The sequence below is a fragment of the Macaca nemestrina genome, chromosome 2, assembly GCF_043159975.1.
Source record: "Macaca nemestrina isolate mMacNem1 chromosome 2, mMacNem.hap1, whole genome shotgun sequence".
Taxonomy (NCBI): domain Eukaryota; kingdom Metazoa; phylum Chordata; class Mammalia; order Primates; family Cercopithecidae; genus Macaca; species Macaca nemestrina.
Genome location: NC_092126.1, coordinates 171,390,356 through 171,418,202, shown reverse-complemented (window position 1 = coordinate 171,418,202; position 27,847 = coordinate 171,390,356). Strand labels below are relative to the sequence as shown.

At 39.8% G+C, this 27,847-nt stretch overlaps 1 protein-coding gene and 1 long non-coding RNA gene across 9 annotated transcripts in view; one reads left to right on the top strand and one right to left on the bottom strand.

The window, feature by feature from the left end:
- Positions 1–8,942, bottom strand: part of LOC105470402 (solute carrier family 9 member C1) — a 134,916-nt gene extending 125,974 nt beyond the window's left edge. For 3 of the 8 annotated variants that reach the window (XM_024789314.2, XM_024789317.2, XM_024789315.2), the window contains exon 1: positions 1,693–1,890. In XM_024789314.2, coding sequence (XP_024645082.2) covers positions 1,693–1,882 — 190 coding nt within the window. In that variant the 5' untranslated portion in view covers positions 1,883–1,890. Of the gene's footprint in view, positions 1–1,692; positions 1,892–8,287; positions 8,731–8,785 lie in introns of those variants that run through there. The other 5 variants (XM_071092429.1, XM_024789316.2, XM_011722371.3 and 2 more) reach the window with 4 other exon arrangements.
- A 716-nt stretch (positions 8,943–9,658) lies between these two features.
- Positions 9,659–11,202, top strand: LOC105470403 (uncharacterized). Its single transcript, XR_980490.3, has 2 exons — positions 9,659–9,794; positions 10,874–11,202. It is a non-coding gene; the product is annotated as an uncharacterized lncRNA (long non-coding RNA).
- The last annotated feature ends 16,645 nt before the right edge of the window (positions 11,203–27,847 follow it).

The window sequence follows — 27,847 nt, the reverse complement described above, 5'->3', positions numbered from 1 at the left end:
GTCTCGCTCTGTTGCCCAGGCTGGACTGCAGTGGCGCGATCTTGGCTCACTGCAAGCTCCGCTTCCCGGGTTCATGCCATTCTCCTGCCTCAGCCTCCCAGGTAGCTGGGACTACAGGCGCCCGCCACCACGCCCGGCTAATTTTTTGTATTTTTAGTAGAGACGGGGTTTCACCGTGTTAGCCAGGATGGTCTCGATCTCCTGAAAAATATTTATAGACAACAGCAGGAGAGGTTTCTTTTGTTTTGAGAGGGTGTGCTGCTGTATCACCAAGGCTGGAGGGCAGAGGTCTGACCTCTGCTCACTGCAACCTTCGCCTCCGGAGCTGGACCCATCCTCCCACCTCAGCCCCCCAAGTAGCTGGGACCATAGGTGTGCACCACCACTCCAGGCTAATTTTTTTTGTGTTTTTAGTAGAGACAGGATTTTGCCATGTTGCCCAGGGCAGTCCTGAGCTCCTGAGCTCAAGCAATCTGCCCGCCTCCGCCTCCTACAGTGCTGGGATTACAGGCATCAGCCGCCGTGCCCAGCCAGGAGAGTTTTTAATCTAGCAAACTTAAAAGTCACAAAACAACCATAAATTTTTGCAAAGATTAAGATTACATTGCATAATTTCAGCTTGCATGCTCAAAGCCAGGACTCCTTGCATGTAAAACAAGCTAGGGAGCCTGCATATTTAACCAGATGTAAATATGCACATCAAGTCTACAAACAGCTGTATTTTTCCTTCTGGCATTCAGTTATAATTTAACATTTACTTTTTTTTTTTGAGATAGGATCTCGCTCTGTCACCCAGGCTGGAGTGCAGTGGCATGATCTTGGCTCACTGCAATATCCACCTCCTGGCTCAGGCGGTCCTCCTACCTCAGCCTCCTGAGTAGGTGGGACTGCTGGTGCCTGCTAACACATGCAGCCAATTTTTGGTTGTTGTTGAGACCAGGTTTTGCCATGTTCATGGGACTGGTCTTGAACTGCTGGACTCAAGTGATCTGCCCATCTCAGCCTCCCAAAGCGTTAGTATTACAGGTGTGAACCACTGCACCTGGCCTGACATTTAGTTTTCATATTGCTTTTATGTGTTGCTATATCAAAAGCTTTGAAATAAAATTTTATAATACTGTGAAAAAAAACTAGTTTCTTATTACACATTAAAAAGCCCATAACAAATATTTAACTTTGTGTATTATTGTTATAAAAGTGCAATAAGTAATATCATAACATTTGCTTTCATTTAATTTTTTTCTGCTTCTTTGTAATACAGTCCCTAATCAGGTCAAAGAAAGTGCAAAAAGTGTTTTCTTTTTGTTTATACCATGTTCTTTTCTTCTCAAAATAGCAGGCATAATTTATAACTTGGACAAAACCTATGGAACACCCTGCCCTAACCCGTGATTTTCTACCTGTTTTCTTCAATTGTCTCCTTCACTGAAACCTAACCCTGACATAGCAAGTAAGAAAGTATGAATGAACACTTTGAACCCAATAGGGTGAATGTTATGAAAATCAGATTCTACATGTCTCTCCATAGGAGCAAATTATTATTGGATTCATTTGATTGAAAATATTGATATAAAGATATAAGTTTGAGGACAAAATTATATCCTATTACTTCTACTTTCCTTAATTCTATATGGTAGCATTTATAAGACGTACCTGAAGAATAAACTCAGATAAAGAGAGAGTGATACTTACCTCCAATGGTGCTGATCAAAGACAATGTTAGAATGATTTCAGGGAGGTCATCAGGAGCACTGAAAAATAAACTCCTTAAATATTCCAGCCACGTGCTAGAAACATTTTTCTGAAGATTGATGTCAGAAACAATGTCTGTATCATCATCCATCTTGTCGTTTTTCACAGTCCATCTGAATCTAAGAAACATAAGATTTGCCTTCTCGGTGGCCTTGTAATAATTTTCTAAAAAAGAAAAAAAGCCCTATTCTCTTTTAATTAGTTCTAGTGATTTCTCATGGTCTGCCAAATTTAGGGATGCCTCTCCCTTATACGATGCTTTCAAGTTAATGTAATAAAAAAGTCAGAACCCCAAGTGATAGAGACTACCAGTGTTACCTTATGTTCACTTATAATGCCAAGCACTACTCAGTTGTTACCTACCCTGAATCCATCCAACCGTCTGAAAGAAGGATTCTCCATCTAACCATTCACACTCACCATTGTGGTCATTGGAACCACAAGCTGGTGCAGGTTACTTAGTTCTGTGGACGGACAACAAAGGGTTTTGTCCTCAGATTATCTAAGCCCCTGGAAGCATGTTCTGACGGCTATTTCAAAGTAGGAGGGAAACCTGGGAAAAATATTTGGATCGCTTTTGTTGTTTTATCCAGACAGAAATTAATAAATCATGATGATGTCCAATCACAGCCTCCTTTAATCTCATTTGGGACACTGACAGGCCAGGTGTTCTCTAAATTTATATGTGTATATAGCAACCAAGAATGTAAGAAAAATATTAAAACCAAAAAAACTTTCTTAAATCAGGGAAATTGTTATATGTTCTATTTCTTTGTTACTTATTGGAAGAGGAACAAGAGGGGCCTTGATAAGAGTTTGAAGCAATAGACAGTTAACCACAGTCAGGTAATCTCGTCTGCTTCCCAGGGAAAGGAAAGTTTTACATCAAGGTCTTATATTTCACACAGGATATTATGATTCCATCTCTCATAATGGTAGCTTGACATTTTTTAGTGCCTTCTATCAGCATCTCATATGGCTGCCTTGATAAGAAATTATAATTCCTGGCCGGGCGCAGTGGCTCACGTCTGTAATCCCAACACTTTGGGAGGCCGAGACAGGCAGATCACGAGGTCAGGAGATCGAGACCATCCTGACTACAGTGAAACTCAGTCTCTACTAAAAATACAAAAAATTAGCCGGGTGTGGTGGCCGGCGCCTGTAGTCCCAGCTACCTGGGAGGCTGAGGCAGGAGAATGGCATGAACCTGAGAGGCAGAGCTTGCAGTGAGCCAAGATCACGCCACAGCAGTCTAGCCTGGGTGACAGAGGGAGACTCCATCTCAAAAATAAATAAATAAATAAATAAATTATAATTCATCTCATAATCTGGCAATTTGTTTTTCAGTTTCATACACACATGCGCACACACACACACATCATATACATATATATGTGATATATATATATGTTTCCTTATGTGTTATTTTTTATTATAAAACAATATTTTGAAGGGGAAAATAAATAAATACACGTTTATTGTGAACACTTCCTGAAATAAATATGTAAACAAGTATTTCAAAAGCAGAAAAGAAATGACCCCGAATCATATCTAGTGGCTCTTACAGGTTTTATTAGGGTTGTTGGGCTCATCCTTTTATGATTATATTTTGTGCTGTTTTCCTCTTATTATTGTATCACCAGCATCAAAAGCCTTATAGGTAACATTCACAAAGGTTGTAACGTATTACCACTAAGGTAAAAGTGCATTCTCAGGCTGGCATAGTGGCCCATGCCTATAATCCCAACATTTTGGGAGGCTAAGATGGGAGGATCCTTTGAGGCCAGGAATTCAAGACCAGACTGGGCAACACAGCAAGCCTCCATTACCACAAAAAATAAAAAACTTTGCTCAGTGTGGTGTTCACCTATGTCCTAGCTACTCAGGAGGCTGAGGGGGTGGGGGACATTGTTTTGAGCCCAGGCATTCAAGGCTGCAGTGAACTATGATCATGCCACTGCATTCCAACCTGGGTGACAAAGCGATACCTTGTCTCTAAAAAAAATTTCAGAATCTGCAGTCAGACTGCTTGCATTCATAGGTCTGATGGGCTTCTGCTTGTAGGTTGAAAGACTCAGGGTAACTTACTTCAACACCACTGGCCTCAGTTTTCAAATCTGTAATTTTCTAGTTTATGTAATTTCTCTCCCTATATTTATTATTTTTTGGAACTACCTAAGGAGCTATAATGATACTGGTGCCTACATCCTATCTTCAGAGATTCTGATTTAATTCAGTCTGGTTTGCAGTCTGGGCTCTTTAGGTAATTTTAATTTAACCCAGCCAAGGTTAGCAACCACTGTGATTCACTCAATTCAAAGACAACATTGCTCAATATTTAGTCTCAAAGCCAGCTTCTTTTCAGTATTCTTGGTGAGGTTTTGTGAGAAAAGCTGTCAATGTCCTTCAGCCAAATGCTACCAGAAATACATCTGTAGTCAACAAGTTTTGTTTATTATTTATTTGCTGCAGTGAAGGAGATGACTCACCATGGGAAACCATGGGGTATATCTGCAAAAGAGTGTTAGAAATAACCTATTAGAGCATCTGCACTTTGGGTAATTTTGGAAAAGGTGTATGGAAGTGAGGGTTCAGTTTTGATAGGGTGCTGTCAGAAAGTGAGGACAATTCTGTGATTGAGTATTTCAATAAAACTTTACTATAAAGAGGGTGGACTAGAGCTAAGATAAACTGTAATGGGCACAGAAGCAGCAGTCACTCATTTAGCTGAGAGTGAGGGTGGTTGGTGTTGTATAGATTGCACAACAACCTTTGTGTCTTATTTTGCTAAGGTTTGGAGTGACTTTGTCTGATGTTGATGTTCTGTGGGATCATTTATGTCAAAGAGGAGAACAACATTGGCCCAGCTATGAGCCTAAGGCCAGCTTGGAGCAACATACTGAGTCCTGTCTCAGTATCAGATCACTTCCTGGATTTGGGGGCTGTTTTGGGTTTTGTGTTTGGTTGTTTTCCTCAAAGGATTTCTAAATTCTTTAACATTACCTAAACATATCAAGAACTGTAGGTAGACCTGAAGATCTCGAATGTAATGTAAGTGACAGAGAAGAGTGAGCTCAGCTATGTCTCTTAACAGAGATTCTCAACCTTGGCCACACATGGAATCATGTGGCAAGTTTTAGAAAATACTGATGCCTTGGTGCCCACCCTCCAAGGTTAATTTAATTCATCTGGGGTGCAGCCTAAGTATTGGCAACTCTAAAAGTTTTCCAGTGATTCTAATGAGCAAACAGTGTTTAGAAACACTGCTCCAGGGGAAGCCCCTGCCTTTAGGAAAGAACATTTTGGTCAATTGGTAATATTTGCTCTTAACATCAAACTGTTGAGAAAAATATTGGCAATGTCACCTCCTAACTTGCCCACTCTTATGCCAAGACTAACCATCCTCGAGTATACAGGCTAGAAGAAATAAGGAAAACTGTTTTCTGTACCACAGTTATACATTCCTACATGCTTTCTGAATTTAATATAGTTAAGAAGTCTATTGTTTTCCAAATTAGGAATACATGTTCCCATGAGCATTTTTATCATTTCTAAAATTATTTAAAATTTTACACATTCAATTATAATAAATTTTTTTCAGAAAATAATAAAATTGTGCTGTGGTCTGATAGAGTGGTTATTGTGATTTCAATTCTTTTGCATTTGCTGATGAGTGTTCTTTGTTTGACCACATGGTTGATTTTAGAGTATGTATCATGCGGTGATGAGAAGAATGTATACTCTTTTGTTTTTGAGTGAAGAGTTCTGTAGATGTCTATCAGGTTCATTTGAGCCAGTGCTGAGTTTAGGCCCTGAATATGTTTTTGTTAATTTTCTGCCTTGATGATCTGTCTAAAACTGTAGTAGAATGTTGAAGTCTCCCACTATTGTTGTGTGGGAGTGTCAGTCTCTTTGAAAGTCTCTAAGAACTTGCTTTATGAATCTGGGTGTTCCTATGTGAGTGGATATATATTTAGAATAGTTAGGTATTGTTGAATTGAACCCTTTACCATTATGTTATTCCCTTTTTTTTGTTTTGTTTTTTGTTTTTAAATCTTTACTGGTTTAAAGTCTGTTTTGTCTGAAATTAGGATTGCAACCCTTGCTTTTTTCTGTTTTACATTTGCTTGGTAGATTTTCCTCCATCCATTTCTTTTGATCCTGCATGTAAGATGAGTGTCTTGAAGACAGCCTACCATAGGGTCTGGGTTCTTTATTCATCCTGCTACTCTGTGCCTTTTAATTGGGGTAGTTAACCCAATTAAACTTTCAAGGTTAGTATTGATATACGTGGATTCAATCTTGTCAGCATGATGTTAGCTGGTTATTATGCAGACTTGACTGTGTGCTTGCTTTATAGTGTCATTGGTCTGTGTACTTAAGTGTGTTTTTGTAGGGACTGGTAATGGCAACATTATTCTCAACATAAGAGTGGGCTAAGGTTTCATGACAAAAACATCAAAAGCAATCACAACAAAAGCAAAAATTAACAAATGGGAATCTAATTAAACTAAAGAGCTACTGCACAGCAAAACAAACTATCAACAGAGTAAACAGATAACCTACAGAATGGGAGAAAATTTTTGCAAACTATGCTTCCGACAAAGGTCTAATATCCAGCATCTATAAGGAACTTAAAATAATCTACAAGAAAAAACAAACAACCCCATTAAAAAGTAGGCAAAGGACAAGACACTTCTAAAAGGAAGACATAAATGCTGCCAACAAGCATATGATAAAAAGCTTAACATCACTGATCGTTAGAGAAATGCAAACCAAAACCACAAGGAAGGTGGCATTTCACACCAGTCAAAATGGCTACTATTGAAAAGTCAAAAAATAACAGATGCTGGTAAGGTTGTGGAGAAAAAAGAATGCCTATACACTGTTGGTGGGAATGTAAATTAGTTCAACCACTGTGGAAAACAGTGTGGTGATTCCTCAAAGACCTAAAAACAGATCTACCATTTGACCCAGCAATCCCATTACAGGGTATAAACACAAAGAACTGTAAACTGTTCTATCATAAAGACACATGCACGTGTACATTCATGGCAGCACTATTCACAAAAGCAAAGTCATGAAATCAACCCAAATGACCATCAATGGTAGACTAGATAAAGTAAATGTGGCACATATACACCATGAAATATTATGCAGCCATAAAAAAGAATGAGATCATGTCCTTTGTAGGAACATGGATGGAGCTGGAAGCCATTATTCTTAGCAAACTAATGCAGGAACAGAAAACCGAATACTGCATGTTCTCACTTATAAGTGGGAGCTAAATATTGAGAACACGTGGACACATAGAGGGGAACACACTGGGGCCTACTTAAGGGTGGATGGTGAGAGGAGAGAGAGGATCAGGAAAAATAACTAATGGGTACCAGGCTTAATAGCTGGGTGATTAAATAATTTGCACAACAAATCCCCATAACAAACCTGCACATGTACCCTAGAACATAAAAGTTAAATTATAATCACATTAATAATAATAAAATTACCACAAATCCTGTTTACTCTTAAATTCAGAGATACAGATGATCAAATTCAACACAATTTATCTCTCTGGCTATGCATATGTGATAAATACCATTTGGCTTCCCCAACCCCTACTCCAAAATCTCATAAGAAATCTTTATTTCAGAATAGATGTCATTTTAAAATAGTTTTTAAAATACTAGCATTACTGTAGCTTAATATGTTAAATGTATGGGTAAAGAAATAGCGATGAGAATAAACAGGCTTTCAATGTAATTAAAACTCTTCATCTTAAGCTGACTTTTGACAGCTTTGTAAAAGTCTGTGAGTCCAAATCTCATTAAGGAAAAAAATACTGGTTATCACAAAGGTCCTCCGCATTAATTTATCAGTAAGTTAGCTGACTGGGCACAGTGGCTCACGCCTGTAATCCCAGCACTTTGGGAGGCCTAGGCGGATGGATCACTTGAGATCAGGAGTTCGAGACAAGTCTGGACAAAACTGTGAAACTGTCTCTACTAAAAATTAAAAAAAAAAAAAAAAAATTAGCCAGGTGTGGTGGCACGTGCCTATAATCCCAGCTACGTGGGAGGCTGAGGCAGGATAATTGATTGAAGAGGCGGAGATTGCAGTGAGCCCAGATTGCGCCACTGCACTCCAGCCTGGGTGACAGAGTGAGACTCCATTAAAAAAATTATATGTATGTAAAAAAAATTATATATATACACACACACATACACACACAAATATATATAAACATGTTAGCTAAAATCTTAATTCTCTTTGTGTGTGGAGGAAACTAATGACTGCTCTCTCAAAAATGACGTGAATTTGTCCTTGTCAGTCAGCCAACATTGAGAAATGTTGTCTCATGAACCGGAAGTCATATTAATTTACCGTGTTCCTGAACATGGAAACAGTCTTTCTTCCTTCACAATGGAAGGGTTTGCAAGAATTCGTTGAAGAAAGCATCCTGAAGAGGGCACTGTGGGGTCTCAGTAATCTTCACAACTACAAAGCTCATGCTTACTGGTTTAATTTATTTTGGTACCTGGGGCTGGACTGTCTCCTTAGTAAACTCTCGCACCACACATCGCTGACATCTTACTGACTCTGAAGGTGGGTGGGTTATTGCCCTCCTAATGCCCCTGCACTCAGAATGAGCCCTTCATCCGGCTCAGGATCAGCTCCACACACCTGAGGCGATTCCCTGAACCAGTGAGCTTTCCCCAGGGGCTGGACTTTTCAGTTTCAGTAACGCAAAGGGAACACATGTTACTGGATAGTTCACAAAGAGTTCATGTAAAAAGCATAATGGAGGAGGGCAAGCGGCTAGGGGATAGAAGTTCAAACCGAGAGGCTAGCTGAACTTTGGGAAAGTGTTTCATAGTCTGCCACAAAAAAGGCGGAAGCTCCAAGAGCGAGTGGCCAAATCTGCAGCTGGAAAACTGTGGGAGCCTTTGTTCCTCTAGGAGGCGAGACTGAGAGAGAAAGTACCAGTAGGAAAGGTCAACTTCCAGAAAAGGAAACTAGAGACTGGAGAGCTCACCATCCGGAGCCTCAGGTGGACTATCCCGTGGTGTGCAAGTGAGAAGTGGGGGGCAGCTATTTCGCTCACAGCCAAACAGCCCAGACCAACTGCAACCTCACTGACAGTTACATGCTCCAAGCTCGCCCCTAGTCTGCACCCGTTAGCTTCAGGCCCATAATCTCTGACTTGATTGGTTGATGAAATACAACGTCATTGCTCCCGTATACCTCAGGCATTTGAGGGCTTAAGGTTTTGTTTTGTTTATTTTAAAAAATAAATAAATAGGGGGTGAAAATGAACCTACAGAAATTACACCATTATGTTAATTTAAGGCTTTGGGACGGTGGATTTCTGACAAAGAGCTGTTGGACACTGCTTTCCCAGAACTCTAGAAGGAAGTTTCCTGGATAAGATAGTGTGGTAGAGATATGAAGACGCAGGTTGCTGGGTTAGGAAAAAAGTAAATGGATATTCTGGGCATGTAAGAGAATGAAATCAAGATGACAAGGTGAACTTTCACTCTGGGATATATGTGAGGAAATTTTCAAGAATAATGATATATTCATTCGTTTTTTCTAAACACAATATGTAAAAAATATTTTAATTGTAATTACTTAGTTATTACTATAGAGCCAACTTTTCATATTCCTACTCTCATAAAATATCTTAATGTTATTTTAAATTGTATTTAATGTTCTGTTCTCTGTGTTTCATCTCTTTCTCCCGACCCACACGTTTATAAGTGAATGGTGGTAAAATTCCCAGCTCTTCATTTGGTCTCCTCTGATACTACCCTGACTAAGAAGGCATGAGGTAATTTGTTTGACTGGATGGGAGTAGAAGTTCGGGCTCCCTACATGGTCTCCACTGAGGCATGGGGTGCCTCTTTATGACCTGGTTGTTATGAAAGTTCCAGCTCCCACTAGGCCTTTTCTGATACTGCTCTGGTTGGGTTGGGGGAACAGGCAGGGTTTTGGCATCTTGTATGGTACGGTTGAAGTTTAAACTTCCTACTCAGTCTTGGCTGGTATGTGGGTAAGGGGAGAGGGTGAACATTTTACTGTGGTGTTTGGTTAAAGTAGAGCAGTTATTGGAAAAAGTTTCTGTCTTGCTAGGCTGCCCCTTTTCTTGGGTCTTTAAAAAATCTATTCTCAGCCAGTTGCAGTGGCTCATGCCTGTAATCCCAGCACTTTGGGAGGCTGAGGAGGGTGGATCACCTGAGGTCGGGAGTTTGAGACCAGCCTGACCAACAAGGTGAAACCTCGTCTCTACTAAAAATACAAAAATTAGCCGAGTATGGTGGCAGGCCCTATAGTCCTAGCTCTGGGAGGCTAAGAAAGGAGAATCACTTGAACCCAGGAGGTGGAGGTTGCAGTGAGCCGAGATTGCACCACTGCACTCCATCCTGGGAGACAGAGTGAGATACCGTTTCAAAAAAAAAAAAAAGATTCTCATTGTTGGAAATACCACATATCTGTGTGTGGGTTATGGTTCATAGGTGGATATATATTTAAAAATTAATTAAGTTGCAAACCTAATATTTGCCACATTATGTATTTGTTTATATACATATGTCTTAAGTATATATGTGTATATATACTTGATATATGTATATATATACTTGATATATATATATTATTGAGATATATATATATCAAACAGGAAATTTAAATGTTGTCTAGTATTTCTCTTTAGCAGTACACTCCAATGACCACACACTGGACATCCTTGTAATCCAAAATCATTCTCCTTTTTTTGTCTAAGAGATGGGATCTCACTCTGTCACTCAGGCTGGAATGTAGTGGTATGATCATAGCTCACTGCTACCTTAAACCTCTGGACTCAAGCAATCCTCACACCTGAACCTCCCAAATATTTGGGTGAATACTTCTACAGGCATGTCACCACACCTGACTAATTTTTAAATTCTTTTTGTAGAGATGGAGTCTTGCTATGTTGCCCAGGCTGGTCTCAAACTCCTGGCCTCAAGCCATCCTCTCCTCAGCCTCCCAAAGTCCTGGGATTATAGACGTAAGCCACCTCCCATGGTATCAGTGGAGACCATGCAGGGAGCACTAATGGGACACCCTTCTCTTTCCCATCCAGGGGTTATCATCAGAGACCTAGTGATGAGCCTGAAGCCCCGCTCCTACCTAAGCACTAAGAAGACACCGCTTCTTCGGCTGTGTGTCAGTGAAGACTAAGTAGAGAACTTGAGCTTTTATTCCACCTTGCCTACAAGAGGTGACCCCACTTCTCCTGCCAGAGCAGTGTCAGAGGATGCCTGGTAAAACCCGGCATTTAAATAAGATCCAGTATCTTATAATATCTGCAATGCCCAAATAGAAATTGAAAATCACTCATCATACCAAGAACCAAGGTGATCCCAACTTGAATGAGAACGGACAATAAAAGACACCAACCCCAAGATTACACAGATGGTAGAATTATCTAAAAAAGATTTTAACATAGCCACCATAAAAATATTTCAGCAAATACTAATAATTACGAACACTATTAAAATAGATGAAAAAATAGAAACTCTGGGCAAAAAAGTAAAGTTCCAGGGAAAAAAATAGGTTATATAAAGAGAAGTCAAATGAAAATTACAGATGCAAAAAGTACAACAACAAATTCTAAAAAAAAAAAAAAATCAGCAAATGGACTGCGTTGCACTTCTCTTGTTAAACTTAATCCTGGTCATTTAATTCTTTTTTTTTTTTTTTGCAATCACAATGGAACTGGCTTTTTAATTTTATGTTTGCATTGTTCGTTGCTAGTGTATAGAAGTACAACTGATTTTTCTGTATTGATCTTGTATCCTATAACCTTGGTGAACTCATTTATAGGACAGTGCAAAAGTAATGGCAAAAACTACAACTACTCTTGCACCAACCTAATATTAGCTCTAATAGGCCTTTTGTAGATTTTTAGGGGTTTCTGTATATAGGGTCATGTCATCTGCAAATAGATATACTTCTTGTTTTCCAAACAGTATCCCACCCCATCCCTCACCTTTTAAAAAATCTTGCCTAATTGGCCTGGCTAGAATTTAAAATACATTGTCTAATAGAGGTAGGGAGAACAGACATTCTTGTCTTGTTCCTGATCTTAGGGAAAAACTTTGTTTTCACCATTAAGTATGCTGTTAGCTATGGGTTTTTCATACATGCCCTTTGTTAATTCAAAGTAGTTTCCTTCTATTACTAGGGTTTTTTTTTTTTTTTTTTTTTTTGGTGTTTTTAGTATATGTTTCATATAAAGGTGTTAGATTTTGTCAATTGCTTTGTCTGCATGTGTTGAGATTATCAAAAGCTTTTCTCCCTTATGGTGCATTCCCTTGACTTTCATTTGTTGAACCAAATCTACATTCCTGAGATAAATCCCACTTGATCGACGTATAAATTTCTTTTTTATATGCTGCTGAGTTTAGTTTACTAGTATTTTACTGAGGATTTTTGCATCTATAGTCACAAGAGATATTGATCAATAGTATTTTCTTGTGAATTTTTTGTCTGGCTTCAGTATCCAGGTAATACTGACCTCAAAAAATGAGCTAAGAAGTGTTTCCTTCTCTTCTACTTGTTGTTATTGTTAGGATTTGTGAAGAATTTGTGTTACCTCTTTAAGCATTTGGTAGAATTCACCAGTGAAACCATCTGGTGGCTTCTTTTTTGTAACAAATTTTTTTATTACCAACTCAATTTCTTTACTTGTTATAGTTATATTCACATTATCTATTTTTAGTCAGTTTTGCTTGTTTCTATTTTCTATTTCTCCTTCTATATCTGCTGTAATCTTTATTGTTTCCTTCCTTTGCTTTTTTGAATTCAGTTTGTTTTTCTTTCTCTAGTTTCATAAGGTGGAAGATTAGGTTATTGGTTTGAGATTCTTTTTATTGACCATATATATATATATATATATATATTTATGGTGTGCAATGTGGTGTTTTGATATGTGTATATATTGTGGAATAATTAAATCAAGCTAATTAACATATATATCCCTTCACGCATTTATTATTTTTTGTCTGTGTGGTGACACACTTAAAAATCTATTCTCCTAGGAATTTTCAAATATACACTATATTATTAACTATAGTCACTATGTTGCACAATAGATCTACAGAACTTATTGCTCCTTTTCAGCTGAAAGTTTGTACCCTTTGACCAACATCACTATATTTCCTTTTTCCTCCATCCTCAATCTCCTAGTAAGCACCATTCTAATCTCTACATTTTCATTTCTCTACCCCTCCACATATGCTATTGATATAACAGTTTACATCTTTTACATATTATTTCCATGACCAAATTTTTGAAGTTATAGTAATTTTTAATACTTAAAAAAATTTTTACACTGGATTAAGTCTAATTTATGTGCCACCTTTATAGTATTTAGTATATCCTAAATTTAACTATATTCTTACCTTTATAGTGAGTTTTGTACTTTCATATTTTCATGTTGTTAGCATTCTTTCGTTTTAACTGGAATAACTCCCTTTATCATTACATGTAAGGCAGGTGTAGTGGTGGGTGAACTCCTAAAGCTTTTTTATATGGTTACTAAAGTCATTTAGATGTTCTACAATATTTTCTTTTAAAAGCTGTATTTTGCACTTTGGGAGACCAAGGTGGGAGGATTGCTTGAGTCCTGGAGTTTGAGGCTAGCTGTGGCAATATGGTGAGACTTCATTTCTACACAAAATTTAAAAATTAGACAAGCATGGGCCGGGCACATTGGCTCACGCCTGTAATCCCAGCACTTTGGGAGGCCGAGGCAGATGGATCACCTGAGGTGGGGAGTTCAAGACCAGCCTGACCAACATGGAGAAACCCCGTCTCTACTAAAAATACAAAATTAGCTGAGGTGGTGGTGCATGCCTGTAATCCCAACTACTCGGGAGGCTGAGGCAAAAGAATGGCTTGAACCTGGGAGACAGAAGTTGCGGTGAACCAAGATCTCGCCATTGCACTCCAGCCTGGGCAACAAAAGCGAAACTCCGTCTCAAAAAAAGAAAAAAAAAAAATTAGACAAGCATAGTGGTACATATCTATAGTCTCAGCTACTCAGGAACCTGAGGTGGGAGAATCACATGAGCCCAGGAGGCAGAGGTTGCAGTGAGCTGAGTTTGCACCACTGCACTCCAGGCTGGGTGACAAAATGAGAGCCTGTCTCAGGAAAAAAAAAAAAAAAAAGCTGTGTTTTGCTGTATTTTATCTTTCACATTTAAATCTTCAATGCATTTGAAATAGGTTTTTGTCTCCAGTCTTAGGTAGGGGTCAATATACAATATATAATTTTTCCACATGGATATCCAATTGACACAGCATCTTTTGTTGGAAAGATCATATTTCTCTAATCTTATGCACTGTCTGTTTTATTTGTATGTATATATATATATATATATATATATATATATATATATCTCAGATGACTGTATTTGTGTGTCTTTTTCTAAATCACTATTTTATTGTATATTCTTATCCTTAAATCAATATCACATCGTATTACTTTAGCTTTACATCTGGAACAGAGGTAAGTCTTCTGTTCATTATCTTGACTTTTTTCAGAATCAGCTTGTCGATTTTCACAATTAAAAATTCTTTTAAAACTGGTTGAATTTTGGCTAGGTTTGTGCTGAATCTAAAAATTAGCTTGGAGAGAACTGACATCTTTATGCCTTTCCCTGTGTATGAGTATGTTATATCTTTCCTTTTATTTAAGTCTTTAATTTTCTCAGAAATATTTGCAGGTTTTAGTGGAGAGGTCTTATAAACCTTTTAATGTATTTATTTCTACATATACTTTTCTTCCTTTTTAATGGGGAGATGAGCCGTTGTAAATGCTATATTCAAGTGTTTCTCTTCCATGAGTTTATTGAAGATATATAGAAAAACCACTTTTTTTTAAGATACTGTTTTTTAGAACAGTTTTAGGTTTACAGAAAAATGGAAAAGACAGTACAGAGTTCTTAGGTACTTTCTTCTCTAGTTTTTTTTTTTTTCTATTATTAACATCATACATTAACATAATACATTTCTTAAAATTAATAGACCAAATTCAATACACTTTTCATAACTAAAGTTCACAGTTCATTTTGATTTCCTTAGTTTTTACCTAATGTATTTTTCTATACTAGGGTGCCTACCAGAATATCATACTGCATTTACTTGTGATGTCTACTTAGGCTTCCCTTAGCTGTGATAATTTATCAGAATTACCTTGTTTTTGATAACTTTTAGACTACTTTGAGGCGTCAAGCATTTTGTAGAATTACCCTCTCTCAGAGCCTGTGTGATGGTTTTCTCATTATTAGACTGGGGTTATGGATTGGCAGAAAGCTCCCAGAGGTAAGGTGCCATTTTCGTCACATCTTATCAAGTGTGTGCACTGTCAATTCTTATGTTTGCATAGATACACTTATAATACAGTTAATTTTCAGGTTACAGTCTGCACTCCTTGGAATTCCTAAATTTCTTTTTCTGGTATCTTAAGGTAGAAGCTTATTGATTTAAATCTTTCATCTTTTCTGATATAGGCATTTAGTGCTATAGATTTTTCCTCTGAACACTGCTTTTACTGCATCTTACAAATTTTGATAAGTAGTATTTTTATTTTCATTTAAAGTATTTTTAATTTTTTTTTAGATTTCCTATTTAACCCATATGTTATTTAGAAATATATTGTTTGGCCGGGCATGGTGGCTCACGCCTGTAATCCCAGCACTTTGGGAGGCTGAGGCAGGTGGATCACGAGGTCAGGAGATCGAGACCATCCTGGCTAACATGGTGAAACCCTGTCTCTACTAAAAATACAAAAAATTAGCCGGGCATGGTGGCGGGCACCTGTAATCCCAGCTACTCGGGAGGCTGAGGCAGGAGAATGGCGTGAACCCGGGAGGTGGAGCTTGCAGTGAGCCGAGATCGCGCCACTGCACTCCAGTCTGGGAGACACAGCAAGACTCCGTCTCAAAAATAAATAAATAAATAAACAAACAAACAAATAAATAAATAAAAGAAATATATTGTTTAATATCCAAATATCTGGGGATTTTCCATTTATCTTTTTGTTATTTCTAGGTTAATCCCATTGTGGTCTGATAACATATTTTGAATGTTAAACTGTTGTTTTAACTCCCAGAATGGGTTCTAGATTGATTAATGTCCTATGTGAACTTGAGAAAAACAAACAATCTGGTGTTTTTGGATAAAGCGCTCTTAATGTTATTAAGTTGATTGATAGTGTTTTCAGGTCAATTATATCCTTCCTGATCTCTTGGCAGCTTGATCTATTAAGGGATGTTGAAGTCTCTGGCTATAACAGATTTGTCTATTTTTCCTTGTGGTTCTATCAGTTTTTGCCTCACATATTTTAACATCTATTGTTAGGCACATACATATTGAAAATTATTGTCTTTTTAGAGAATTAACACCTTTATTGTTATATGATGCCCTCTTCTGTCCCTGAAAATTTTTCTTGTTCTGAAATCTGCTTTGTCTAAAGTTAATATAGCTACTGCAACTCTCTTTTGATTAGCGTTAACATGGTATTTTTTTTTTTTTTTGGCTCCTTTACTTTAAACTTATCTGTGTCTTCATATACAGTCATCCCTTGGTGTCCATGGGAGATTGGTTGCCTCCTCCCCAGTACTCTACATTACTGTAGAGATGAGTGCTCAAGTCACTTATATAAAATGGTGTAGTATTTGTTTATGACCTACACACATTCCATCATATACTTTCTTTTTTATATGAATACTGTATTGAAAGCCCAAGCATTCCATTTACTCACAGAAACTGTACAATTACATATCACTTCACAAATGCAATGAACACATTACAGTCTACAAAATCAGAAATTATAGAAATTTAAAAATTCTGAGTATCAAATAATACAGATGAAGAAATAGGCATAAGTAAGGCAGCCTGTAATTTTGACAAAGAAGTTGTAGCTTCCCTGACTTTAAATATGTGAATTTGAAAATATTGGGTTTGGAGTAATCATTGTCCTTTGCGTTGATCTAAAAAATATAACACTGGCTGTCAAATAAGCATGTTTGAAAATATTTAATTCACTTCAAAATGTCATGCAAATTGTTGTCACTTCTATGCACCCTAAGGCTTCAGTCATTTAGCTCAGGTACATTACTAAAAGTAATATATTAATTCTTCCAGTACAGTGATGTTTCATGTCATTCACATTTGCATACTCTGGAATAAAATAGAAAGAAATGTGCTATATTCAAAATGTTCAGAAAAGCAAGCAAAAGGTCAAGGAAACTGCTGGTTATCCTGAAATAATCTTGTCTTGAGGCAGGAAATTAAAGAAAAATAAAATTTAAAAGACAGAGAAAAAAGTTTTCCTGTTTTAGGTTAACTTGTCCCAGAGGCAGCAACAAGCACAGCCCAGACCCGGGAAAAGTCTTGATAATATTATCTAATGTGCTCTGAAGACTCTCCCAGCACTCCCTCAACACAGTGAGAAGAAAAACACATTTCCTTTTGTTTTATGGAATGAGTTTATAGATTCTTGTTCTCTTAACTAGTGACTTCAAGTATGCTGTTTTATCTAAGAAGTACAACAAAGGCCATGAGAAACCTGAGTAGGCCTGAACTACAGCTGCCTGGGCACCATAGCGAAGGTCACAGGACAAGCCTGTGCACAGACAAACCTAAATAACAAACATCTGGGTTGCTTGGCAACGGTTATACGCCACCCTGTCTTTGCCCTGCCTCTGGATCCCTCCTTTCATGCCACAGTAAGCTTGCTTCAAGCTAGCCCGCCCCGTTTCGTGAAGTGTGTATAAAAGTCAGGTGCTGTCTTTTTTCTGGGCCCTGTCTTTTGGACGTGAGTCAGCTGGGCCTGAGTGAACTCAATAAAGATTCTCCTGTTTCAACCAGAGATCTCTCTTCGTCTTCCTGCATCTCACAACATTTCTGGCAAGCGAGCCAGTAGGCCCATGGAGAGGACAGGTTGGCTGTGTCCTTTGCCTGTAGGTGATCTGGGGCCCCAGCAGTGGGAGACCTATAACTTCAGGCACCACTGGGAGAACTTAAGCCCAGAGCCCAGAGGAAGGCCTCAACCTGAAGGCACAGGGGTGAGTGAAAATGATGTTAGTGTTAGGGCCCCTCCCCGGACAGTGCATCAGAACCTGGAGGGTTGCAGACAATCTCAAGAGTTGCACGCAGACATCTGAACTGCGGTAAGTTTTGGACCCAAGGCAGGGAAGTCCATCCCCTAAAGACGAAGGGGAGCTTGATCACTTCCGGGGGAATGACCACTAATCCAACCCAGAGTGGCTGGGGGCGGCAGGAGAGGTTTACCGATTTGGATGAGCCTCTTGTCCCCACTAACAAAGTGAAAGTGGTTCACTGGATCTGGAGACAGGAACTGGAAAAAGGGAGGAAATGGGCCAATAGAGCGGCAAGTGCAGCAAGGTAGAGCTTGCTGGCAGGGTGGCAAGAGTGGCTTGCCACCGCAACTGGGAGTGTGTGGGTGCGTGTGAACCTACCCAGGACACGAGAGAGGCTTGTAATAAGGGAGGAGAACACTCCTCATATCATTTTATGCCAAATTTCTGCCTCCAAAAAAAGAAGAAATAAAAACTAACAGGCAGAAATGAAATCCACAGGCAGACAGCCCGGCACTGAACCCTGGGCCTGGTAGTTAAAGATCGACCCCGACCTAATCCGTTATGTTATCTATAGATTACAGACACTGTATAGAAATGCACTGTGAAAATCCCTATCTTGTTTTGTTCTGATTTAATTACTGGTGCATGCAGCCCCCAGTCATGTACCCCCTGCTTGCTCAATCGATCACGACCCTCTCACACGCACCCCCTTAGAGTTGTGAGCCCTTAAAAGGGACAGGAATTGCTCACTCGGGGAGCTCAGCTCTTGAGACAGGAGTCTTGCTGATGCCCCCAGCTGAATAAACCCCTTCCTTCTTTAACTTGGTGTCTGAGTTTTGTCAACATTTCTTGGTTCACTGACTGGGAAGTGAGGTGAATGGCGGATGGTTGAGGCGACTCCTTAGGCAGCTTAAGCCTGCCCTGTGGAACATCCCTGCTGGGGACTCAGACCAGCCCAAGCGATGCAGATCCTGAGAGTGCTCCCTGGTAGGCATTTGCCCCAGTGGGACGCCTTGCCACAGCAGCGTGTGGCAGGCCCCCATGGAGGATCAACGCAGTGGCTGAACACCGGGAAGGAACAAGCACTTGGAGTCTGGACATCTAAAACTTGGTAGAACTAGTGTTTTAAACTTGCCCACTCCATTTGAGAGGAAGTGTGGCCTGATCACCCACAGCATGCCTTTATTGGCACTTTGGTTTTGGTTTTGGTTTTGACTTGGTTTGAATTGCTTGACAGGACCAGTCTTGGGAACTTGCCCACTCCGTTTCAGTGGAAACGTGCCTTTTTCGGCACTTTGGTTTTGGTTTTGACTTGGTTTGAATTGCTTGACAGGACCAATCTTAGGAACCTGCCCACTCCATTTAAGTGGAAGCATGAGCTGATCACCCACAGCATGCCTTTATCGGCACTTTGGTTTTGGTTTTGACTTGGTTTGAATTGCTTGACAGGACTGGGCTTGGGAACTTGCCTACTCCATTTGAGTGGAAGCGTGGCCTGATCACCCACGGTGTGCCTGTACCGGCACTTTTGTTTTTGTTTTTGACTTGGTTGCTTGATACTTTGGTTTTGGATTTGACCTGGCTTGGATTTCTGGATACTCTGATTCTGGTTTTGATTGTGGTTTGGTGCAAACTACAAAAGCGTGTGTGTGCCCTTTTTACCCATTCTTTGTTTTGTGGTGTGCATGTGGTGTGAGCGTGGTGTTTTGTCTTGAAGAAGCGTAGGTCAGGCACAAATAAGTCCACCCTACTAGGCACTGTGTTGAAAAATTTCAAAAAAGAATTTAAGGGAGTCTATGGAGTACCATGACACCAGGAAAACTTAAAACTTTGTGTAAGATAGACTGGCCAACTTTAGAGGTAGGTTGGCCATTAGAAGGAAGCCTGGACAGGTCCCTTGTTTCAAAGGTATGACACAAGGTAACATGTAAGCCAGGGAACCCAGACCAGTTCTTGTACATAGACACTTGGTTACAGCTGGTTTTAGACCCCCCTGCCCCCAACACACAGTGGTTGAGAGAACAGCAACATAAGCGACTGGCAGAGGCAAGGAAAGACCAGCAGAGAGAGAGAAAGGAGACAGAGAGGAAAAGAGGCAAAGAGAGAGAGGAAGAGATGGAGAGGAAGATACAAAGAGGGAATCAAGGAGAGAGAGAGAGAGAAAGAGAGAGGCAGAGAGAGAGAGAGGAAGAGACAGAGGCAAAAGGAAAGTCAAAGAGAGAAAGAAAGAGAGACATACACAAGTAGTTAAGAAAAAAAAGTGGGGGGACGGAATGTCAAACAGAGAAAGAGAGAGATATACAAGTAGTTAATAAAAAAAAGGGAGGGGCCGAACTGATACAAAAAGAGTGTTATATGGTAAATTCTTGTCCTGAAATAAATTAACTGGTTGTTTAAAGAAAGAAATGTCTGTAATAAGTCAGAAAGTTAAGGCATGTCAAAAAATTGCCTGTAAAAGTTGTGAAAGAAAAAAAAGGTTATAAAAAAATGTGTGTTAAAAAAAGAATTGTGCAAAAAATGTTGTATAATTTAAAAGTAACTAGGTCTCCTGAATGTAAAACAATTAAAAAAAAAGTTAACGTGCAAGGTGTATATGAAAAGTAAAATATACCTTTGGTAAAAGGATTATAAGGAGGCACAAGAATGTACATTTTTACCTACGTTAAAAAGTTAAAAAAATATATTGTTTTGAAGGTTTAAGCAAGTTTTAAAACGTTAATTGTAAAGAAAATTCTGTGTGTAAACATATTAGCTAAAATTAAAGAAATATCATCCAGTTTTTCTGTGAACTGGACATTAAAGTAAAAGCATAACAGGTTTTTCTTAAAGCACTAACCTGCTCTTTAGCAAAAATTATAAAATGTTAAAAAGAGTCTATAAAATCTTACCTTATGGTCAAACATTAAAAATTAGATACATATTTCTATAATGTTTTATTAAAATTAGGTTTAACATTAATAACACACTAATATAAAGATAAAATTTAGCTTATCAGGTATAAAAATCATATAAGAAGCACTGTTAAATGTAAAATGGTATTTGGCTTTCTTTGGTTAAAAAACTAATAAAAATAGGCGCTAAAGGAAATTTCTCAGTAAAAAGGCACTAAGGACTATAAAGTCCACTGCCAAGGTCCCCCCATTTAAAACAAAAGGTCAATTTCTTAAAAATTATATACTTGGTTTATCTTCCACTTTCCTTTCTTGAAAAAAACAAAACAAAACAAAACAAAAAACCAGCTAAAAGTCTTTTAGCACATGTACCACCCCTAGAATTTCTGGTAAACCAGCACCAGCCTGAAGATCACGTTCTCATCAAAGGGTGGAAAGAAGAAAAACTCGAGCCAGCCTGGGAAGGACCCTACCTTGTGCTGCTAACCACTGAGACTGCTGTTCGTACAGCAAAAAAAAAAAAAGGATGGACTCATCACACCCGAGTTAAGAAAGTGCCACTCCCTCCAGAGTGGTGGGCCATAGTCCCAGGGGAAAATCCTACCAAACTAAAGCTAAGAAAAATGTAACTCTTTTAACCTATTGTATTACTCTTTCTTCTTTCCTCATTCTATTGCTGACCATCTAGTTATTAATATAACCAGGTCAATTTCACCTGAAACTATTGCATTTAATGCCTTCCTTGTTATACACTGTGGGGACTTGCCAAGTTAAAGATAGCTTTCTACTTCAGAAAAGTACTTCTGTCCCTCCTGACTCTCCTCAGACTAGGCATTAGTAAACTAGGACCATTTAATCCAGGGAGATTTTGATAAAGACCCCAGTGCCAACCAGGAGTCTTGCCTCCTGATGTAGAGCTTTCATGCCGTAGTTGGTCCAATGTTCTGTGGACCACTGAAAAACAAGGATGGACTGCCCCAACCGGTTTTTGTAATTTCCCTCAAACCATACATTCATTTTACTAGGGGATCATAGAAGTTAAAGACTTAAAACAAACTTTAGCAATCAAGACAGGATACCAAGATGCAAATGCCTGGTTAAAATGAATCAAATATTCCATCTGCACATTAAAAAAATAAAAAATGAAAAGGATCCAGTCCACCTTCAGAAAGGAAAAAATGGCCCTTCCTGTACTAAGGGACAATGTAACCCCTTAGAGCCAGTAATAACCAATCCCCTTGATCCTCGCTGGAAAAAAAAGGGAACGTGTAACCCTAAAAATTGAGGGAGCTAGACTGAATCTTCAAGTAAATATCGTGGTTTGAGAAAAAGTTTATAAATGCTCTCCTAAGCCAGTATTTCAAATCTTCCATGATAAACTAAAAGTGCCAGTACCAGAAATTCCAGGAAAAACAAGAAATTTGTTTTTGCAATTAGCCGAGCATGTAGCACAGTCTCTCAACGTCACTTCATGTTATGTATGTGGAGGAACTGTAATGAGAGATCAATGGCCATAGGAAGCCCGAGAATTAGTACCTACAGACCCAGTTCCTGATGAATTCCCAGCTCAAAAGAATCACCCTGATAATTTCTAGGTCCTAAAAGCCTCAATTATTGGACAACATTGCATAGCTAGAGAAGGAAAAGAATTCACTCACCCCGTAGGATGACTTAGTTGTCTGAGACAAAAACTGTATAATGGGGTACCACAAAAACAGTCACATGGTGGAGTTCAAATCACACAGAGAGAAATCCGTTTAGTAAATTCCCAAAGTTGCAAACCATGTGGACCCACCTGGAGTCCCACTAGGACTAGACAGTCCCCACTGGATTATACTGGATATGTGGTCATAGAACTTACACCAAAGTACCTGATCAGTGGGCAGGTAGTTGTGTTATTGGCACCATTAAACCATCTTTCTTCCTACTGCCCATAAAAACAGGTGAACTCCTGGGCTTCCTTGTCTATGCTTCCCGTGAAAAGAGAAGCATAGCTATAAGAAATTGAAAAAATGATAAATGGCCCTCTGAGAGAATCATACAATATTATAGGCCTGCTTCTTAGGTGCAAGATGGTTCATGGGAATACTGGACCCCCATTTACATGATCAACCGAATCATATGGTTGCAAGCTGTCTTAAAAATAATCACTATAAAACCGGCAGAGCCTTGACTATTCTGGCCTGGCAAGAAACTCAGATGAGAAATGCTATCTATCAAAATAGATTGACTCTCGACTACTTGCTAGCAGCTGAAGGAGAGGTCTGTAGGAAATTTAACCTTACTAATTGCTGCCTACACATAGATAATCAAGGGCAAGTAGTTGAAGACATAGTTAGAGATATGAAAAAATTGGCACATGTGACTGTGCAAGTGTGGCATGGATTTGATCCTGGGGCCATGTTTAGAAAATGGTTCCCAGCACTAGGAGGATTAAAACCCTAACAACAAGAGTTATAATAGTAATAAGAACCTACTTACTGCTCCCTTGTTTGCTGCCTGTACTTCTTCGAATGATAAAAAGCTTCATCGCTACCTTAGTTCACCAAAATGCTTCAGCACAAGTGTACTATATGAATTACTATCGATCTGTCTTTCAAGAAGACATGGGTAGTGAAAATGAAAGTGAGACCTCCCACTAATAAAATGAGTGAGAGTCTCAAAAGGGGGGAATAAGGGAGGAGACCACCCCTCATATCGTCTTATGCCCAATTTCTGCCTCCAAAGAAAGAAGAAGTAAAGACTAAAAGGCAGAAATGAAATCCACAGGCAGACAGCCTGGTGCTGCACCCTGGGCCTGGTAGTTAAAGATTGACCCCTGACCTAATTGGTTCTCTTATCTATAGATTACAGACATTGTATAGAAATGCACTGTGAAAATCCCTATCTTGTTTTGTCCCGATCTAATTACTGGTGCATGCAGCCTCCAGTCACATATCCCCTGCTTGCTCAATCAATCACGACCCTCTCACACGCACCCTCTTAGAGTTGTAAGCCTTTAAAAGGGACAGGAATTGCTTACTCTGGGAGCTCGGCTCTTGAGACAGGAGTCTTGCCGATGCCCCCAGTCAAATAAACCTCTTCCTTCTTTATCTTGGTGTCTGAGGGGTTTTGTCTGCGGCTCCTCCTGCTACAGTTTCATCTGATGAGGAGTCCTGGGGCAGGGGAAGTTTGTGAAAGTGTGTGAAAGAGACGGTTCCAGGATAAACCAATGTGAGGAGTGACATGCAGGGAGCTGCAGGTCTCTTAGTAGAGGCTGTATACTCCGAGCAACATATAGGACCAACTGGGTCCAATCAGCCTAAAAGGAAAGGAGGAGGGAGTGTGCTAAGCCTTGAAGGGAGAAAAGGAAGGGTGAATGTGCTGTATGGTTACTGGGAGGAAATAGGAGGAAAATCCTCTAAACCTACCTCCTTGGAATGCATGCTAAAGAACTTTACAAAAAGGCTTTCCAGGAGATTAAGGAGTCAGGTTAACCCCTCAGATGCTGAAAACTCTCTGTGAATTAAAATAGCCCTCTTTTAGTGTGGTTGGCTGACCGAAGGCACTGTAGATAAAGAAATTGGTCGTGTGTTTTAAGGTGGTGACTAGGGTCGGAGGACAGCCAGGACATTCAGACAAAGGCTTCATATTGACTAATGGCAAAATAGATGCAGCCCTGCCTAGCAGTTTATTGCAGAATGCTCGCAGCTCACGCCAAGAGAAATCAGCTGCGCCGGCAGCTACAGAGTTAAAAGGAAAGTCACAAGGGCTTGTAGCACTGCCAGGCCAAAAGTGAAAGTAAAAATCAGCCTGGCAGCTATGGAGACAAAAGAAACGTCTCAGGAAAGGCAAAAAAAAAAAAAAAAAAAAAAAACAAAAAAAACTGGTTTTGCAAGAATCGCGGGACAATCTACCCCCCTTTACCAAGTCTAACTGCCCCTAAGTAGTTACGTTCAAATGGATACAGGCTCCCAGTCTCACCCGAGAAGGAGAAATCAGAACTCCAGGAAGTTAAAGTGAAATGCTCGAAAAGTCGAGCAGGCTGTCTCAGGTCTGTCCGTGCCCAAGTTATGCTTACACCTCTTAAGAGGACGAGTGGACCCCCACTAGGACACAGATGATGCAGTCCAGCTTCAGTGCCTGCAAAGATGCCGAGAAGCACTTCTGCAAAGGCTAAAAGATGGTAGAAGAAAAAGGCAATCAATATAGAAAAAAATCTCAGAGGTGCTGCAGGGTACAGATAAAAGCACCAGCCAGTTTTATAAAAGACTTTGTGACGCAATTTGGTTGTACACTCCATTTAACCCTGAGGCTGCTGCAAATCAGTGCATGGTGAATACAGCGTTTGTAAGGCAAGCCCAAGGAGATATCACGCAAAAATCGCAGAGACTACGCAGGCGTGAATACTACACAGCTTATTAAAGTGGCTACCAAGGTGTACATTAACCGAGATCAGCAGGCAAAAAAGGAGGCTGATCAGAGGCTTAAGAAAGGCTAATTTGCTAGCAGCAGCCCTTATGGGAAGAGAAGCTGACTTTGCAAGGAGGCTTGGACATGGGCATGAACGCAGTCGTGGAAGAGGCTATTCTGGACAAGAATTTGAAAGCCTGCAGAGGCTAAAGAGAGATTAATGTGCACGGTGCAAAAGGAAAGGACACTGAAAAGATGAATGTCAAAAGAATAAGGAAAATGGTCAGGGCTGTGGTATAAGAAAATCACCAGCCAAGGGCTACTGCACCCAGGAGGAACCCAAGACCTCCTGCACCTGCTGTAAAAGGCAGGATATAAAGTGTCAGGAAAAAAGGCTCAAATCTGCTCTAAAACTGTCCAGTATTTAAGCTTTTATATAAGCCAAGAGGAAAGATGGCTTAGTAGAGAACAAAAGCAGGCTGTTTGTGCACTTCCTACTCCAACCACCAGGCGTCAGATTAAAAAGTTCCTAAGAGCAGCAAGGTTCTGCCGCATTTCCGTCCCAAATTTCTTGCTCATGGCTAAGCCATTATACAAAGCCACAAAGGGGAGGAAAGAAGGAGCCCCTCCTCTGGAAGGCCGACCAGGAAAAGGCTTTTAGGGAAATCAAAAAAAGTCTTGACTCAGGCCCCAGTTTTAGGACTACCAGATCTAACTAACTAAACTTTTCTTCTTGTATGTCCACAAGTAAAAGGGAGACTATAAAGGTTCTAACTCAAGCCATAAGGTCACGGCATCACCCAGTGACATACTTATCCAGGCAATTAGATTCTGTGGCACTTGGATGACCTTCTTGTTTTAAAGCACTAGCTGCCGCTGCCCTACTGGGGCAGGAAGCTAATAAACTGACTTTAGAGACTGTGAATACCCTAAACCCAGCTACCTTGTTCCTTCCTCATCAAGTCAGTGCCAGGAGGCCCCCTTTATTGCTGTGAGGATGTGGTAGATGAGGTGCTCTCAAGCTGGAAAGATTTGACAGATCAGCCCCTCAGGAACCCGGACATTGAATATTTTACTAATGGAAGCAGTTTCATACTAAAGGAAGTCCGCCGAGCTAGATATGCAGTGGTAACTCTGAACTCGGTAGTAGAGGTGCAGTCCTTGCCTGCAGGAACTTCTGCTTAGAAAGCAGAGCTAATAGCTCTGACAAGAGCTCTCTGGCTAGCAAAAGACAAGAAGGCAAATATTTAAACAGATTCCAAATATGCTTCTGCCACTCTGCATGTTCATGAGGCTATTTAAAAAGAAAAAAAAAGACTTTTAACTGCTGGAAGTAAAGAAATAAAGTACAAGGAAGAAATTCTACAGCTCTTAAATGCTGTATAGGCCCCCCAAAAAGGTGGCAGTAATGCACTGCAAAGGGCACCAAAAAGCAAGAACACCGAAGGCTAAATAAAACAGAAAGGCAGACAAAGAGGCAAAGCAGGCTGCCATGACAACTCCACCTTGTAAAGAGGAAGCCTTGGCTATGCCTCCCTTCCTAGAGATTCCCCTCCCAGAGATCCCAAGCTACACTACAAATGAAAGGACTTGGTTTGCCCACGAAAATAGATACTACATTGAAGGAGAATGGTAAAAAATCTCCAATGTGAGGCTACCCATACTGGAAATGGTGGCCCCCAGATTAGTAAAACAGTTCCACCAAGGAACTCACATAAAAAAAAAAAAAGCACTAAAGACATTATTAGGACATTATTTTCTATGTGCCATGGCTCATTGCTATTACTCAAGCCATTTATAAACAAACAGTGTTTAACTTGTGTTCAGAACAATCCACGACAAGGGCCTACTCAGTCCCTGGGAGTTCAGGAAACAGGAGCCACGCCCTGTGAAAAACTGCTTACGGACTTCACTGAATTGCCCTGAAGAGGGGCATTATCAATACATGTTGGTGTTCATTTGCACCTTTTCAGGATAGGTCAAGGCCTTCCCCACCCAGACAGAGAAGGCACTAGAGGTGACCAATGTGTTGTTAACCGTTATTCCCAGATTTGGACTGCCTCTAACTCTAGAATCAGACAATGGACCAACATTTGTGGCTGAAATAGTTCAGAACTTAACTTGACTATTAAAAATAAAGTGGAAATTATATACAGCCTACAGGCTGCGGAGCTCAGGTAAAGTGGAGTACATGAACCGGACACTCAAACAGCTGCTGAAGAAATTTTGCCAAGAAACTCATCTAAGGTAAGATCAGGTCTTGCCCATGGTCCTCCTCCGAGTCAGGTGCACCCCCACCAACCAAAGTAGGTATTCGCCCTATGAGATTTTGTTCGGCCAGCCACCCCTCATCATAAGTCAGATTAAAAGTGATCTCTGTAAACTAGGAAAACTAACTTTAAAAAGGCAAATGCAGTCTTTAAGTAAGGCCATGCAAAAAGTACATAGCTAGATATAGAAAAAATGCCTATAAGTCTCACAGACCCCCCCGCAATACACCCTTTCAAACCTAGGAACTTTAGTTAAGTTAAAAAAGAAAATCCAACTACTCTAGGACTCATATAGGATAGGCCCCATTCTATAATAATCTTGTCTACTCCCACTGCTGTTAAAGTTTCAGGTATCATGCCTTGGATTCACCACAGTCAGCTAAAACCAGCG